Source organism: Rhinoraja longicauda, chromosome 3 (genome assembly GCF_053455715.1).
Source record: "Rhinoraja longicauda isolate Sanriku21f chromosome 3, sRhiLon1.1, whole genome shotgun sequence".
NCBI classification, from domain to species: domain Eukaryota; kingdom Metazoa; phylum Chordata; class Chondrichthyes; order Rajiformes; family Arhynchobatidae; genus Rhinoraja; species Rhinoraja longicauda.
In genome coordinates, this window is record NC_135955.1 from 27178632 (window position 1) to 27194468 (window position 15837).

The 15837-nt window shown below is 41.9% G+C and overlaps 1 protein-coding gene across 1 annotated transcript in view; it reads left to right on the forward strand.

Moving 5' to 3' along the window:
* svep1 (sushi, von Willebrand factor type A, EGF and pentraxin domain containing 1) overlaps window positions 1-15837 on the forward strand; it is a 136879-nt gene that overhangs the window by 15592 nt on the left and 105450 nt on the right. Inside the window, exons 2-3 of the mRNA XM_078395097.1 lie at window positions 478-733; window positions 2040-2216. Of these exons, the coding sequence (XP_078251223.1) occupies window positions 478-733; window positions 2040-2216 (433 nt within the window). The remainder of the gene's footprint in view (window positions 1-477; window positions 734-2039; window positions 2217-15837) is intronic.

Here is a 15837-nt window from a genome sequence, read left to right on the forward strand (position 1 = left end):
ATTTGGCCTCCCTGGACATCAGCCCCAATTCAATGGAAAACCTCTTGTTCCTGGGACCATGAAGAAAATATTAAAACCAAAAAGCGGGACTGAGTTTTCACCAAAGGAGTATTGTAACAATTCACATGGTACAACTACAAAGAGGAATTATCTCTGACGTATGGTTAATGTTTATATTCCTGCTTACTTAAACATAACTAAAACAAAACAGGTTAGGACATTTTTTCAGACCTTTCAGAAGATGGATCCCAATCTGAAACATCACCTACTCGTGCTCTCCAGAGATGATGCCTGACCCATTGAGTTATTCCAACATTGTGTGTTGTATTGTTTTATGGTCTATGGAGGATTAGTGTAAAGGGGAGGCTGATGATGGACCCAATGGGATGAAGGACCTGTTTCCATGTTGAATGTTGCAATAACTCTATGACCTCGGAAATTGCTTGCTGTACCCTAACCTTGTGCTCTTCCTCCCAGCAAATCCTGCGGCATTCCCGGTGGAACTCCACCAAAGTGGTCTTCCTGATCACGGATGGTTACTCCAATGGCGGAGACCCGAGGCCCATCGCGGCAGCCTTGCGGGACCTGGGAGTGGAGATCTTCACGTTGGGCATCTGGCAGGGCAACATTCGGGAGCTGCAGGACATGGCGTCACACCCCAAGGAGGAGCACTGCTACATTCTGCACAGCTTCGCCGAGTTTGAAAGTCTGGCTCGAAGGGCTCTCCATGAAGGCAAGTGTCAACACCAACCTCAGTTCCCGTCTCTGCACAGAAACTCTCAGGCTGAATGATCTGCATCGCCACCAGAGACTCCTCAAACTCGGCTTCATCTCATCCTATTGGCAACCCCTCATATTCCTTTCTCTCTCATGTGTTCCTCCCACTTCCTCTTTAACCCAACACCTCAACCAGACTCCCCCTGTTCTTGTATGGATGTTTCTACCAAATTCCATCTGGTGGCCTCCATGCTTACTCAACAAACACTCTCACAGCCATGTCCCCTCACTTGGATTTAACTCTGAACACTTTCAGCTTCAATAACATCCCTCCAATGCGTGCTTGAGAGACTTATCCAACCAGCAGACAGTAATCTCACGTGAATTAGTGCTGTGTCCAGAGGCAAACCTCTCTCATTGCATTCAGTCCATAAAGTACTCCATATATGGGAACAAATTGCTGGGTTTGTTTTAGTAGTTCCTGCTTGTGGTTTTATGAGTTGTTAATTGACCACACATTGGGATGTCTATTTGTAAGGGCAGCAGGGTTGCACAGCAATTAGTCCTGCTGCTTCACAGCTTAAACGAACTGGATTCAATCCTGGCCTCGGCTGTCTGTGTGGAGTTTGGATGTTCTCCCTGTGCAAGTGTGTGTTTTCTCCTGGTGCTCTGATTTCCTCCTACAAGGGCGGCACAGTGGCGCAGCGGTAGAGTTGCTGCCTTACAGCGAATGCAGCGCCAGAGACTCAGGTTTGATCCTGGCTACGGGTGCTGTACTGTACGGAGTTTGTACGTTCTCCCCGTGACCTGCGTGGGTTTTCTCCGAGATCTTTTGTTTCCTCCCACACTCCAAAGACGTACAGGTTTGTAGGTTAATTGGCTGGGCAAATGGACCCGATGGGCTGAAGGGCCTGTTTCCACGCTGTATCTCTAAATCTAAATCTAAATCTACATGGAGTGTGATGCCATTTCTGACTTGATAAAATTGTAAATTGTCCCTACTGTGTGTAGGATAGTGTGCAGGGATCGCTGGTCAGCGTGGAATCGGTGGGCCAAAGCTGTATAACATACAACTAGTATGAACGGGTCAACATGTACTCGGTGGGCCAAAGGGCCTGTCTCCATGCTGCATCTCTAAACTAAACTAAACTAAACTAAACTAAAAGTTGCAAGGACTGCAACGAGATATATTGGAAGATCAATAAATTCATCCCTTGCATTTAAGAGATCCATTCAAGAAATTCTCCCTTGGAATGGAAAAAAAACTAACAAAATGTTCAGCTGCTTTTAGTTGTTGAAATAATGCGTGTTGCTCTCTGCAGATCTCCCCTCTGGGAACTACATCCAGGAATCCCAATCTCGCTGTTCATTCCTCTGTGAGCTGGACCAGGACTGCTGTGACGTGATGGCAAGCTGTAAGTGCGGCACAAACACGGGCCAGTATGAATGCATCTGCGAGAAAGGCTACTACGGGAAAGGCCTCCAGCATGAGTGCACAGGTAGGAATATCTGCAGCTTCATGGCTTCCAGTCCTCTTTCCAAATGTTTTGGGAAGCACTGGATGAATCTTTATGTCAGAAAATGTAACTTTTTTTGATATACTATTAGAATTAATCATTCAATCTCCTAAATATTAGGGTCATTTTTGGGATAATTTGTTTGAGGATTACTTAGAATTGCACAGGCCTTGACAGAGAGGAAATCTGCCAATGAAGCCAAGAGTGTTTATTTTTCATTTGTTCAGAAACAGAACAATTAAATTCTTACTTGCTGCAGCACAACAGGCTTGTAAACACAGTACACCACTGATAAAATAATAAACACAAAAACTGGTTTAATAAATAAAAAACCCAATCTAGTACAAAACAAAATAAAGTCCGAAGTTCCTAGTGCAACCAAGACAGTTCATAATTCAGAGTTTAGTTGGAGTTCGTAGTGTTCAATAGCTTGATGGTTTTAGGGAAGAAGCTATTCCTGAACCTGGATGTTACAGTTTTCAGATTCCTATACCTTCTTGTGTGAGGGGTCAATTGAGAGCGTGACCAGGGTGGTGTGGTCTCTGATGATGCCGGCTATCTTTTTGAGGCAGCACCCCCTGTAGATCCCTTCGATAGTGGGTAAATCAGTATCCATGATTGATCGGGTAGTGTTCACCGCTTTTTGTAATCTTCTTTGTTCCTGGGCATTTGAGTTGCTGAACCAGGCCGTGATGCTACCAGTCAACATGCACTCAGTCTGAAGAAGGGTCTCGACCCGAAACGTCACCCATTCCTTCTCTCCCGAGATGCTGCCTGACCTGCTGAGTTACTCCAGCACTTTGTGAATAAATCAACATGCACTCTAATGTACACCTGTAGAAGTTCAAGAGAGTATTTGTCGACCTACCGAATTTCGTCAATCTTCGAAGGAACTAGAGGCATTGATGGGCTTTCCTTATGATTGCATCAATGTGCTGGGTCCAGACCAGTCTTCAGAGGTATGCTCTCCCAGGAACTTCAAGTTGACTCTCTCCACCATCGACCTGTCGATGAAGACAGGTTTGCGGATCCTTGGCCTTCCTCTTCTAAAGTCAACAATCAATTCCTTGGTTTTACTGACGTTGAGAGCAAGGTTGTTATTCTGGCACCATTCAATCAGACGATCCATCTCCTTCCTATACTCTGACTCATCATTATCTGTAATTCATCCAGCAACAGTGGTGTATTCTGTGAATTTAAAGATGGGGTTGGAACTGTGACTGACTACACAGTTATGGGTACACAGTGAATAGAGAAGGGGCTGAGCACACAGCCTTGAGGTGGCTCTGTGATGATAGTTCTCAAGGAGAAAGTGTTGTTGCCAATTCGTTTCAATAGTTTTCTGGTGATGAGGAAGTTAAGGATCCAGTTTCAAAGAGAATAGAATTGCAATTATCAACATTTGCCTTGTAGTCAAACAAAATTAATTTTAAAAAGATGCTGTTCTAAAGGTGCTGTTGTATTAAAAAACAGAGATCAAGAACATTAGAATTAAAGGCATGGCTAATCTTTCACCACAATGCTTCCTCCTCTCCCAGTCCATGCATCCTTTGGCTGGTGCCCAATAATCAGCAGGGCTGCTGTAAGTCAAGGAGGCATTTACCACACCTTCTGAAGGGTAATAGAAATGGGTGTGAAATAGTGGTGTTCTTATCCCATGGAAGAGAACGGAAACATCAGGATTGGATATTCTCGTCAACTCAACATCCACTGAAATAGAAAATTGCAAAAATTCATAGCTCGCTACATAGAATTTTTCAACATCTCACTCCTAACTGTCCTTGGCAATGCCTCCTACATCTGGACAGTCTGGTTTAAAAAAGTTGGCATCGGCCTTGCAACTCTTGTTTGTGGTGTTCAGAGGGCACTGTTATGTGATCTACTTTGTGCGCCAGAGTTGACACAGCGCAATCTGATGGTCTTCCCATCCTGATCAAACATTATCCACAATCATTTGACATAAGCACTGGACAGATAAAGTGCTTCATGTTCTGTCAGTCTTTTCTCTGGGAAATATATTGGTTTGTATTTCAAAAATACCCGGGGACCAAACGTGTTTAACATTGAAGTCTGGTTAACATATAGTGTGCAATAAGCTGAATGAACCTGCTGGACCTACACAATAGGTTTAGTTGAATATTTACCATGTTTACAGCTGAGTCATGGAGATTTAAGGGTAGGTTTATTTGCATCCTGCATATAATACCAACAATATCTTCCATTTATATACAGTAGCGGCTTTGAAGTAGGAAAATGCCCCAAGGCACTTCACAGGAGAGTTATCAGTCAGAGACTGATGGTTAAACACATAAGGAGATATAGGGTCTTGCGATGGAAATCTTGGGCAAAGAGCGAGGTTCTAAAAAAGGGGAAAAAAGTGGAAAGAATTAAGGAGAACATTAATGGTTTAAATCCTTGATAGCTGATGGTATAAATGCAGTGGAGCCCAGAAATGTAGAGGTGTGAGGAACTCAGAGGGTTGGAGGGCTGGAGGTATAGGGCTGGATTCTAGAGTTAAGAATGGATGAGATGGGGAAAAAAAGATGAGAATTTTAAAGTCATGGTGTTGCTTAACCAGATGCCAGTGAAGAGCAATAAGCAGAGAAGTGATGGGTGAGCAGGACTCAATGTACATCAAGACAGAGGCTGCAGATTTCCTTGTCCCAATGTTTGCAGGTGGAATAATGGTCAGTCAGTAATGTGTTGGAATAGGCAGGTGTAAGGCAAGAACGAGGGCTTCAGCAGCAGATGAGATAAATCAATATTACGAAGGTGATGGCATGGATATGAAATCACAAGCTTATGTGGGTCAATTTTAACACCTAAAATTATGAACCTAAAGGCCCTGTCCAAGTTAGGCGTTTTTTAAGGCGACTGTCGTAGTCGTAGCAGGTCGCCGAAAAAACAGTGACTGGACCCCTCCTACGACAATGTCTACGACAAGCTACAAAAACCTACTACCTAGTCAACGTCAATCTACGGTAAGCTACCGAAAACCGGCGACCCAATCGTCGCAAGTAGAACGTCCACCTACGAACGCACCTACGACAACCTACCACCACAGAGACGACAACCGAAGTCAATCTACGTCCACCCGCGACAAGCTACAACAAGCTATGACCCTGAAGACTGAAGACAACTGAAAACAATTCACGTTTCACCCACTTTCCCTATAAAAGGGGGTCAACAGTAGGGTTTCCAATCATTCTGCATCATGACTATTTGAAAGTGATGCCATGAGAAACTACTCTGAAATACAATAACTTCATACATCAATTTTCCGTCAAAATGTCAAGAATTTCCTTTATTGATATACAAACAAATTTTTTTTGAAGGTTGCTAAGAACATACAACAGTGCATACAATAATATTGTAATAAACTTCAATAAATTTCAATAAACTTCAAACTTCAAACTTTAACATTCAAACTTTAAACAGAATACAAGTGCAAAAACATACAAAACCTAACATCATTTATGGACACGTTACACTGATGGATGATCAGATCAAGTCCACACTTGGAATTCGCCGAAGTCAGCACCGGCGACAACCTTAATCACCAGGCGACACTACGACAGCGCCCACATCAGGAGACGTCAAGCTACGCTCATTGGCGTCAAACCAACAGCCGCTGAAAAATTTAATGCCGTCACAAAATCCAGCGATGACCAGAAAAACGCTACAACTCTTTGGGGACTACTCACGACCATGCCCGCGACACCCCGGCGACCGTGCGACGACAGCCTCGTCGCCTGTAGTCGCCTAAAAATTCGCCGAACTGGGACAGGGCCGTTACGGTTAAAACAGTTTCAAACAGTTGCCAGAGAGAAGTTTGGAGTCAGTGCAAGGAAACAGGCTTGGTGATGGGAATGGATGACAACAGGTTTTATCTTCCATTATTCATTTGGAGAAAAAGTCTGCTCATTCAATATTGGTTGTCAAATCAAGAATCTAACAGGGTTAGTGAATGCTGCAACACAGGTCAAAGTAATATGAACGTGGTAAGTACTGAAAAGACTCATGTACAAATACGTCCAAATAAATTGAATTTTCATTTCAAAATTGTTGTCATCATTTAAAGAATACAGAAAAGAGCAAGGGCTAAGCCATTCAAAAAGGCAATACCAATTACAACGGCCTGCGCTTGGACTTTTCAGAGCGGAAGATGGTCCAAATATTACCAATGATTAATTTAGCATAGTTTGGGTACTCATTTGTTAATGGCGTAAAAGGGCAGCGAGTAGAACTCAGAGCTTCCTTTGAATTCTACTCAATTTTAGGGCCTTTCGTTGATTTGTGGATGTAATTATTATTTGGCGGCATCATGACCTTTTACAACTTTGTTTTCTTTCAAAACAAAAGGCTCTTCCTTAAAACTGAATGAATCCTTTGGGAAAGAATACTTGTGAATCCTTCTGCTGAATCAGCAATTGCTTGAGGACAGATGTTCAGGAAAACTAAACATCTGTCCAAATAATGAGGAGATCTCAACCTGCAAAAGCAATTCATGGAAATTCTGAATCAATGATAACAATGATAAAAATGATCCATGATTCAAACAATCACAGATTTAAAAAAATTATAAATCCTGGAAACACTCAATGGATGAGGAAGCATCTGTGGAAAGAGAAACAGAGTTAATAGTTCAGGTCAATTACTTTTCATCAGAACTGGGAAAGAGAGAAAACAAGTAGATTTAAGATGCAGAGAAGGTGGGGAGGGATGGCTGGGGCAAAAGAAATGTCAATGAAGGTAAGGTCATGGTTGTTCTGGGGATAAGTTATGTAGTTTAGTTTTAGTTTGGAGATGCAGCATTGAAACAGGACCTTTGACCCACTAAGTCCACACCAACCATTGATCACCCATGCACACTAGCTCTATGTTATCCCACTTTCTCATCCACTCCCTACACACGAGGGGCAATTTTACAGACGTCAATTAACCTACGATCACGCATGTCTTTGGGATGTGGGAGGAAACCGGAGCACCCGGAGAAAACCCACATGGTCACAGGCAGCAAACTCCGCACAGACAGCTCCCGAGGTCAAGATCGAATCTGGATCTCTGGCACTGTGAGGCAGAAGCCATACCAATTACGCCGTGGTGTCACCCAGTCATTTTGTGGCCGTCTCTGGATGCTCGGTTACTGGGGGCTGTGAGGGCAATATAAGAATAGGGCAATTAAAGAGTGAGAATACAGATTAAGGAAAGTGAAAAGGTGTAAAAATCAGGTTTGTGGTGTATGTCCAGTAGGGTAGATTCTACTGGAGAGAAAAAAAGAGTCATTGCAGATAGATGGCTTAAAAAAATGACAGAGGATATTCATGGAAAAAGTTTGGCATGCAATGAGAGATTTGAATTATTTTGGTCTTATTGTCCTGTGGCAAAGAAATGGGCGTTGAATGTGAAATATTTTCTCTCTATGCGATATAACACAATTCAGTCCTTCCTGGCACTTCATTCCACCTCATCCATCATCATCCATCATCCATCATCACCACGTCCTTACAACCCGCTGCCCCATTCTCCTCGCCCAATCCCACTGTTCCTCCTCCGCTGCCTCTGATCTGCAGATCCAACCCCATCCACCTCTGATCCACCTGAGAAAGCATTAACTGCAGTGGGACACAAAGTGCTGCAGTAACTCACCTAGTCAGGAGAACATGGACAAGTGACCTTATGGGTCGAGACCCTTCTTTGTTCCTTCCCCCACTGCAACCGATGCTCCCCTGACCCACACTACCCCTCACACTCACATCCCCTCTCTGCCACCATCTTTCTAAATAATAACCAGCATTAACCAGTTCCTTGTTTCTTTATTAACTGCAGTTACTGTGTTGTCAGGGAAGTGGATGAGTCAAGATGATCAGCCCTGTAGAGTTCACTCTGAGTTACAGATGAGATGTGTATAAAATCATGAGAGGAATAGATCGGGTAATAGACAATAGACAATAGGTGCAGGAGTAGGCCATTCAGCCCTTCGAGCCAGCACCGCCATTCAATGCGATCATGGCTGATCACTCTCAATCAGTACCCCGTTCCTGCCTTCTCCCCATACCCCCTCACTCCGCTATCCTTAAGAGCTCTATCCAGCTCTCTCTTGAAAGCATCCAACGAATTGGCCTCCACTGCCTTCTGAGGCAGAGAATTCCACACCTTCACCACTCTCTGACTGAAAAAGTTCTTCCTCATCTCCGTTCTAAATGGCCTACCCCTTATTCTTAAACTGTGGCCCCTTGTTCTGGACTCCCCCAACATTGGGAACATGTTATCTGCCTCTAATGTGTCCAATCCCCTAATTATCTTATATGTTTCAATAAGATCCCCCCTCATCCTTCTAAATTCCAGTGTATACAAGCCCAATCGCTCCAGCCTTTCAACATACGACAATCCCGACATTCCGGGAATTAACCTAGTGAACCTACGCTGCACTCCCTCCATAGCAAGAATATCCTTCCTCAAATTTGGAGACCAAAACTGCACACAGTACTCCAAGTGCGGTCTCACCAGGGCCCGGTACAACTGTAGAAGGACCTCTTTGCTCCTATACTCAACTCCTCTTGTTACGAAGGCCAACATTCCATTGGCTTTCTTCACTGCCTGCTGTACCTGCATGCTTCCTTTCATTGACTGATGCACTAGGACACCCAGATCTCGTTGAACTCCCCCTCCTCCTAACTTGACACCATTCAGATAATCAAGGACTGGAGGACATAGGTTTAAGGTGAAGGGGAAAATATTTAATAGGAATCTGAGGAGTAACTTTTTCACACAAAGGGTGATGGGTGTATGGAACAAGCTGCCAGAGGAGGTAGTTGAGGCAGGGACTATCCCAACGTTTAAGAAACAGTTTTGACAGGTACGTTGATAGGACAAGTTTGGAGGGATAGGGGCCAAACGCGGGTAGGTGGGACATGTGTAACTGGGACATGTTGGTGGGTGTGGGCTGGTTGAGCTGAAGGGCCTGTTTCCACATGGTATCATTCTATGACTGTAAATAACTGCCCATATCGCAATTTCCAATAATGCGGACTCTTAACAAAAAATAATTCTTCCACATTTCCTATGAAATTTGGTATTTTCACATAAATTCCATGAGCAAATTTTTATTTTGTTTCTCAAATGTTTTGGTAGTGAGTTGTGAATTCCATAAAGGTGCATTTCAGTCACCCTAACTGTTGTAAAGTTGGGATGCACTGCACTTTACTGTATTAAGTTTCACATCTCACATATGTACAGAGCACACTAACATCTTGAACTGACAACAGCTCAAACAACTATGGCGAGAAGATTTGAATACCAGCCAGCAGCAAATATCAAACGTTTGATTGCACAGTGTGAAGAAGTGAATGTTTTAACATTTAATGGGCTGCCTGCCCCTTTGTGGCTTTTAAGGAGGTGAGTTCTGTGCAGATCACCAATTATCAGATGTCCATTCCTATTGCACATTGCCTTTACAAATCTATTGCATGTCTGTGTTTTATTAAATCAATGGTTTGGAATTTTGCTGTTACAATTTATTATTTGGATGCTGGATCAGAATGATTTAGTTGTACTGCAACACTCTATAAAGAGACTTCTGGTTGATTGATTTACAGGCAGAGTACCTGCAGGCCATAAACATTTAAGCATGGATTACTGAGGCATTTTCCACTCAGTCATAGTCTCAGGAGAAAGATTTGTCCATTTCGAACTGAAATGGGGAAAAACTGATGTATCCACAGGGATATAAAACTTTGGAATTTTATACCCCAATTGTCCCGTGGCTGAGCATTTTCATGATGATATTTCTGAACTTGAATCAGAGAGAGAGTGAGCTGGAGAGTGGGATGAGGTGCAGGATTAGCCCTGGTCTTAACTAAAGGGATGGGGAGTGTGGAGCTGCTGTTTGGTACACTCCCGCTCCTCTTTCTAACATTCTTACATTCCTATACTTTATCATTTCCAGCTGTCTTGTCCTGATGCCATTCCCAATTTGAAAGATTTGCCTTCAATCTTAATAAATCATTAGCTAATTTTCTCCTATCCATTTTCTCCAGAGATGCTGCCTGACCCGTTGAGTTACTCCAGCATTTTGAATCTATCTTAAGTTGTTAGTTAAGTTCAGCTTTCAAGTGTCTACAAAACATTTCTGTTAATTTTAGTTTAGTTTAATTTAGTTTAGAGACACCATTCGAAAACAGGCCCTTCAGGCCACCGAGTCCGCAACGACCAGCAATCCCTGCACACTAACACTATCCTACGCACGCTAGGAACGATTTACCATTTTATCGAAGCCAATTAGCCGACAAACCTGTACATATTTGGAGTGCGGGAGTAAACCAGCGCACACGGAGAAAACCCACAGGGAGAACATACAAACTCCGTACGGCCATCACACTTAGTCAGGGTCGAACCCGGGTTTCTGACACTGTAGGGCAGCAACACTACCGCAGAGCCATTGTGCCACCCTTTTGGAGAAAAAACACAACAACGACTTCTGATGATGCCAGTAAATCCTGAAATATTAGATGAACAAGAACTCACAATGATGCTGTGTCTTTAATGTGGTACCCCACAAAATTTGGTACTGAGTTATATGAGAAATTATTGGGAACAGGCGGTAAAAGATTGAATTTGCTCAAAATTGCTCTCCTGTTGCCAAACGACAGGGAGCCAATGCCCAAGGCTGGCTTCTCCCTCATCTGGTGAAATAAACTAAAACAGTTAAGAGGGGTCAATCTACATATCAGTACATGATACCCTAATTTCCTGGGTTATGCTCTCAAATGGGAATCTCTTTATTCCCTGTATATCTAATGTGGATATCTACAAAACTATGACTGCCAACAAAAGTGCCTGGACAAAGTTCTGGAGAGCAAGAGTTCACTCAAAATCATTTCAATAGTATTCTACCTAGAAATAACAACTTTCATACATAGGGCTAGATAGAAGAGCCATATGTTTATCTATTACAAGCCAAGACCTCTTATTGGTTTTTGTTCCTCGCTGCTGTCATTGAGCAAAGGCTATTGAAGCTCAGTCAGAGAGGTCGAAGGATGCAGTGTCAGGACTTTCCAAACAATGTACCTATGTTTATTCTGAAAATACTCTGAACAAATCACCTTAAGTGGGAAAATATTCTGCACAGAAAAAGATGATCCAAGAAAGCAATTAATCAATTGATCAATCAATCAATCCATCAGTTCAGTAATAGATAGGCAGGCATGCAGACAAACAAACATACAACCAAATAAGGAAGGAAAAGAGAAAGAAAGCTTTGGATTTCTATAGGATAGTTCACCCCCTTGGTAGTTCAAAATACTTGCAGCCATTTAAATAAGACTGAAGTGCTGTTGTGATGTTGGAGAGAGACTTGGTAATTGTAATCACTCAATGGTTGGAGCCATACCTTGTACAAAGGAACATGGTTATGGAGGTCAGTCATTCCAGCCCAAAGAGAGCACTGTAGGAGTTCCTCAGGGCATTTTGAAGATGGTTGGACTTAGGATGGTAAGACGTAAGTGCAACTATATTCAGCTGCTTCATTAATGGCCTTCATTCCATCATTCTGTGAGAAGTGAGGAGGTTAATTGGCAATTGTTGAATGTTCAGTTCCATTTGCAAATCCTCAGCAAATGAAGCAGTTCATGCCTTCATGAAATAAGATCCAGACATAGTTCAGGCATGGGCTGATAAATGGCAAGGAACTTCCACATCATAAAATGATTAGCAATGACCATCTCCTACGAGAGAAAGCTTAACCATCTTCCATTAACATTTAATAACATTGCCTGCCGACTCTTCCACCATAAACATCCTGGGGGTCGTCATTGACCAGAAACTCCAATGGAATTTTAATAGTGTCTAAGAAACAAATCAGAAGTTAAATATCCTAAGATGAGTGACTCACCTCCTGATATCAAACTCTTTCCACCATGTTCAAGGCACTATTCAATATAATTCAAAGGAGAACAATGGACGTGTGCAGCAACAACAACTTACAAGAACCATCCAGGCCCTAGCAGTCCATTTGGTCGGCCCCCATCAATGACCCAAAACATTCACTTCCTCCACCACTCTTGTACAAGGGCTACATTTTAATTTCTCACCTGCATCACTCCAACAGCAGCTCCCAAATGCATGACTTCCACCACCAGGAGGAACAAGGGCAACGGGTTCACGGGTTCATCTTTATCTGCATGTTCCACTCCATGCTGCATAACCTGATTTAAATATCTTATAACTGGTGTTTCATCATTGCTGGCTCTGTCTAGGAAGTCCCTTCCCAATAAGACAGTGGGAATGCCTTCACCTGAGGACTGCAACAGTTCAAGAAGATGATTCACCCTCAGAGTGCAAATTAACCCAGATGATATGGTCCAAGGAATGAAAGAGGGGTGACCAGTTAGGTCATTTTATGGACTTAAATCCACATCCCAACACACAGCATAACACAGCCAAATGGCAGATACTTTTTTTTGTGATTTATTTAAACAAACTACCAATGCTTAATTGCTTTTGTTTTGTCAAAGCATTACCCTATCCTAACTCTCAGGAGACTGACTTCAGAATAGCACTAATATCAAACTCTATAGAAACTGCCATTACACTCTAATTGTAGTAGTAAATGAGAATAAACAATTATAATTCTGTTTATTGTACTCTTAAGGACCTGGCAAAACTAATGCAAACACAATTGCTTCCATTAGTAACTAATCTTCACGCATTCAGAATGCATAAAAATTGGGGTATTTTGTAAGAACATTTTTTTTTAAATTCTGAGATATTATCACAATTTATCTTTTTGTCATTAATTCTGAGGGACAGAATTTCATCCATGCTTATCCCTACAATTTCAATTCAATCATCAGCAATTATTATTGCCAAACAAATTCTTTGTTCCTGAAAATGTACTTTTGCATGCAATAAATCTAATTTATTTTAATATTAATTATGTCAGAGTTTGAAAAACATTTATTTTATACTTATTTTTCTTGACACCTTTTCTTCCCTCCTCACCATTTTGTTTCTATGTACAATTTCATATTAAATTAAATGTTCCAACATATGCCTTCTGGACTAAACTGCAAGGAGGAAAGTATCTTTGGTCAGCGGTGGAAAACCTGTACGAGCATTGATAGCTAACTATCCTCATTGCCTTCTAAATTCCAGTGTATGCAAGCCTAGTCGCTCCAGTCTTTCAACGTATGACAGTCCCGCCATTCCGGGAATTAACCTAGTAAACCTACACTGCACGCCCTCAATAGCAAGAATATCCTTCCTCAAATTTGGAGATCAAAATTAAGATTGTCAAGATTAAGACAGATAAATGTTTAGATTATAATCAAGGGATATGGAGATTGTGAGGAGAAAGTGGCAAGCTTTACAATCATGCATGACCTCATTGAATTGTGAGCAAGCTGAAATGCCACAAAGGCTATTCCTATTTTTATTAATACAGTAGGTTATTTGAACCCCTCCGAGTTCCTGGGCACCAGACTAAGCACAGGAATCTCCTAAGCATTAAGTAAGGGCTTGAAGGCATTGTTAGTATCATTATTATTTGCTTGAAGAGAAACAGGTTTGAGCCATATCTTGCATCATGTCTGGACTAACAAATTAAAGCTTACTTTTGTTCCTCTGATTCAAAGGAAGTATAGCCTTCCAGAGCCAAAGCATTGGGTGATGTAAACTTGCAAGTGTCCTGTTATGAACTTTCTTGCAATTATTGTTCACCACCCAGGTCAATACATATATAATTCCTCAAGATAGCAATAGACAGTAAATCCAACATGCATCATGCAGGGTTGAAACAATCTGTGCACGACAATATCAGCTACAGAACAGTGCAACCATTGCATTTGTGCTTGAGCTGGGATTATTGTTTATAAAGCAAGCTCAGCTGTAGCTTTATTTTCCTATTCCCCCAGCCACTCTCAGTTCATGTGCCTCAACTTCACTGTATTTCACTGAAATTGTCTGGCTTTGCCTTTGGCGGTACAAGCAATAGGTTCGAGTGCAACTTCCGCCAGATGTTTCCAATCCATACTGACGGCAGGACGATGTGTTTTGTCTTGGATTCCTGGAATATTGTGAAATGAGGCAGTACGCATTCCAAGGAGCATGATGATTATTTCATAACTAGAATTCTAGACTATGATTGTAAGTCTGGCAGCAGCACTCAGTGAATGCCGCTTAACCAAGGTGCTTATCAGTAACTTCATCTGAGACTGCTGCACTGAATGATGTTTGAAGCTTGATCAAAGAGGTGATTATCAGTGAACACTGCCTCTTTGGATGGCACAGTGGTGCTTCTCACAGCATTGCCTCACAGTGCCACGGACCCGGGTTCAATCAAGACCTCTGGTGGTTTACGCTTTCTCCTGTGACTGCATGGGTTGACTTTGGCTCCAGTTTCCTCCCATATCCCAAAGACGTATGGGTTTGCAATAATGTAAAGGAGGATAGCAAGTTAGTTATTCTTTATAAATTACCCCTCATGTGTGGAGAGTGAATGCAAAAGTGAGAAAACATAGAACCAGTGTGAATGGTGATGAATGGTCAACATGGACTTGGTGGACCATAGGGCTTCTTTCTATGTTGTATCTTTCAGTCAATCAATTAATCAATCAATACTTTAAAGAGGGAGAACATGAGTGAGGAAAAGGGGTGTTGAGAGGAAATTCCATAGCCTAGGAGCTCCCAACAGTTGAAGGTCTGGCTGCTAACGGTAAAAGAATGGAAATTGGAAATAGTCATGTTGCCAGCTTTGGAAAAGTGCAGAGATATTGGAGAGTAGCACAGGAAGTCATCAACTGAAATAGAGGAGAGTAGAATACATTATAAATTCTGACTTTAATTTCATCATTAATTGAGTACTGCTCTGACTTCATTAATTTGATTGGCCACAGAAGAGAATAGTGCATTTGATTAGAAGCTTAAAAGTAATTGGATTTACCTCTGTTTTCTTGCTTCACACATAATGACGCTAATTCATTTACAAGACATGGGTTTCAATGGCATTGACACTGTTTAACTTCCCATGCCAGATACTGCCATGGAGTTGTTGAATCATGAGTTCCAGTAAATACTCAGTAAAGATTAGTATTTGTGTTGATTTATTATTGTCACGTGTACCAAGATACTGAAAAACTTTGTTTTGCTATCCTGGTGGATCATACCATACATGAATACAGCAGATGATGTAAAAGAGAAAATAAACAGAATGTGGAATGTAATGTTACAGAGATAAAGAAATGCAGATAAAAAAGGTGGTGTGCTGTAGCGTGGTAGATGGAAAGATCAGGAATATAACCTTAGCACATGAATGTGATAACAGAGGGGGCGATGCTGTTCTTGAACCTGGTGTACATGCTATCTAGCTTTTGTATCTTCTGCTCAGCGGAGAGAGAAGAGACAATGACTGTAAGTGGTCCTTGATTATGGTGGCTGATAGATAAAAGAACAAAATTACATTTCCAATTCAGGATGGTCTGTGCCTTAGAGGGGAACTTCCAAGTGATTGCAATTCGATGAGCCTTCTACCTTATCTTCCCTGGTAGTCTTAGTCACATGTTTAAGAGGGACAGTCAAAGAACACTGTTTACAACACTGCCTGAGA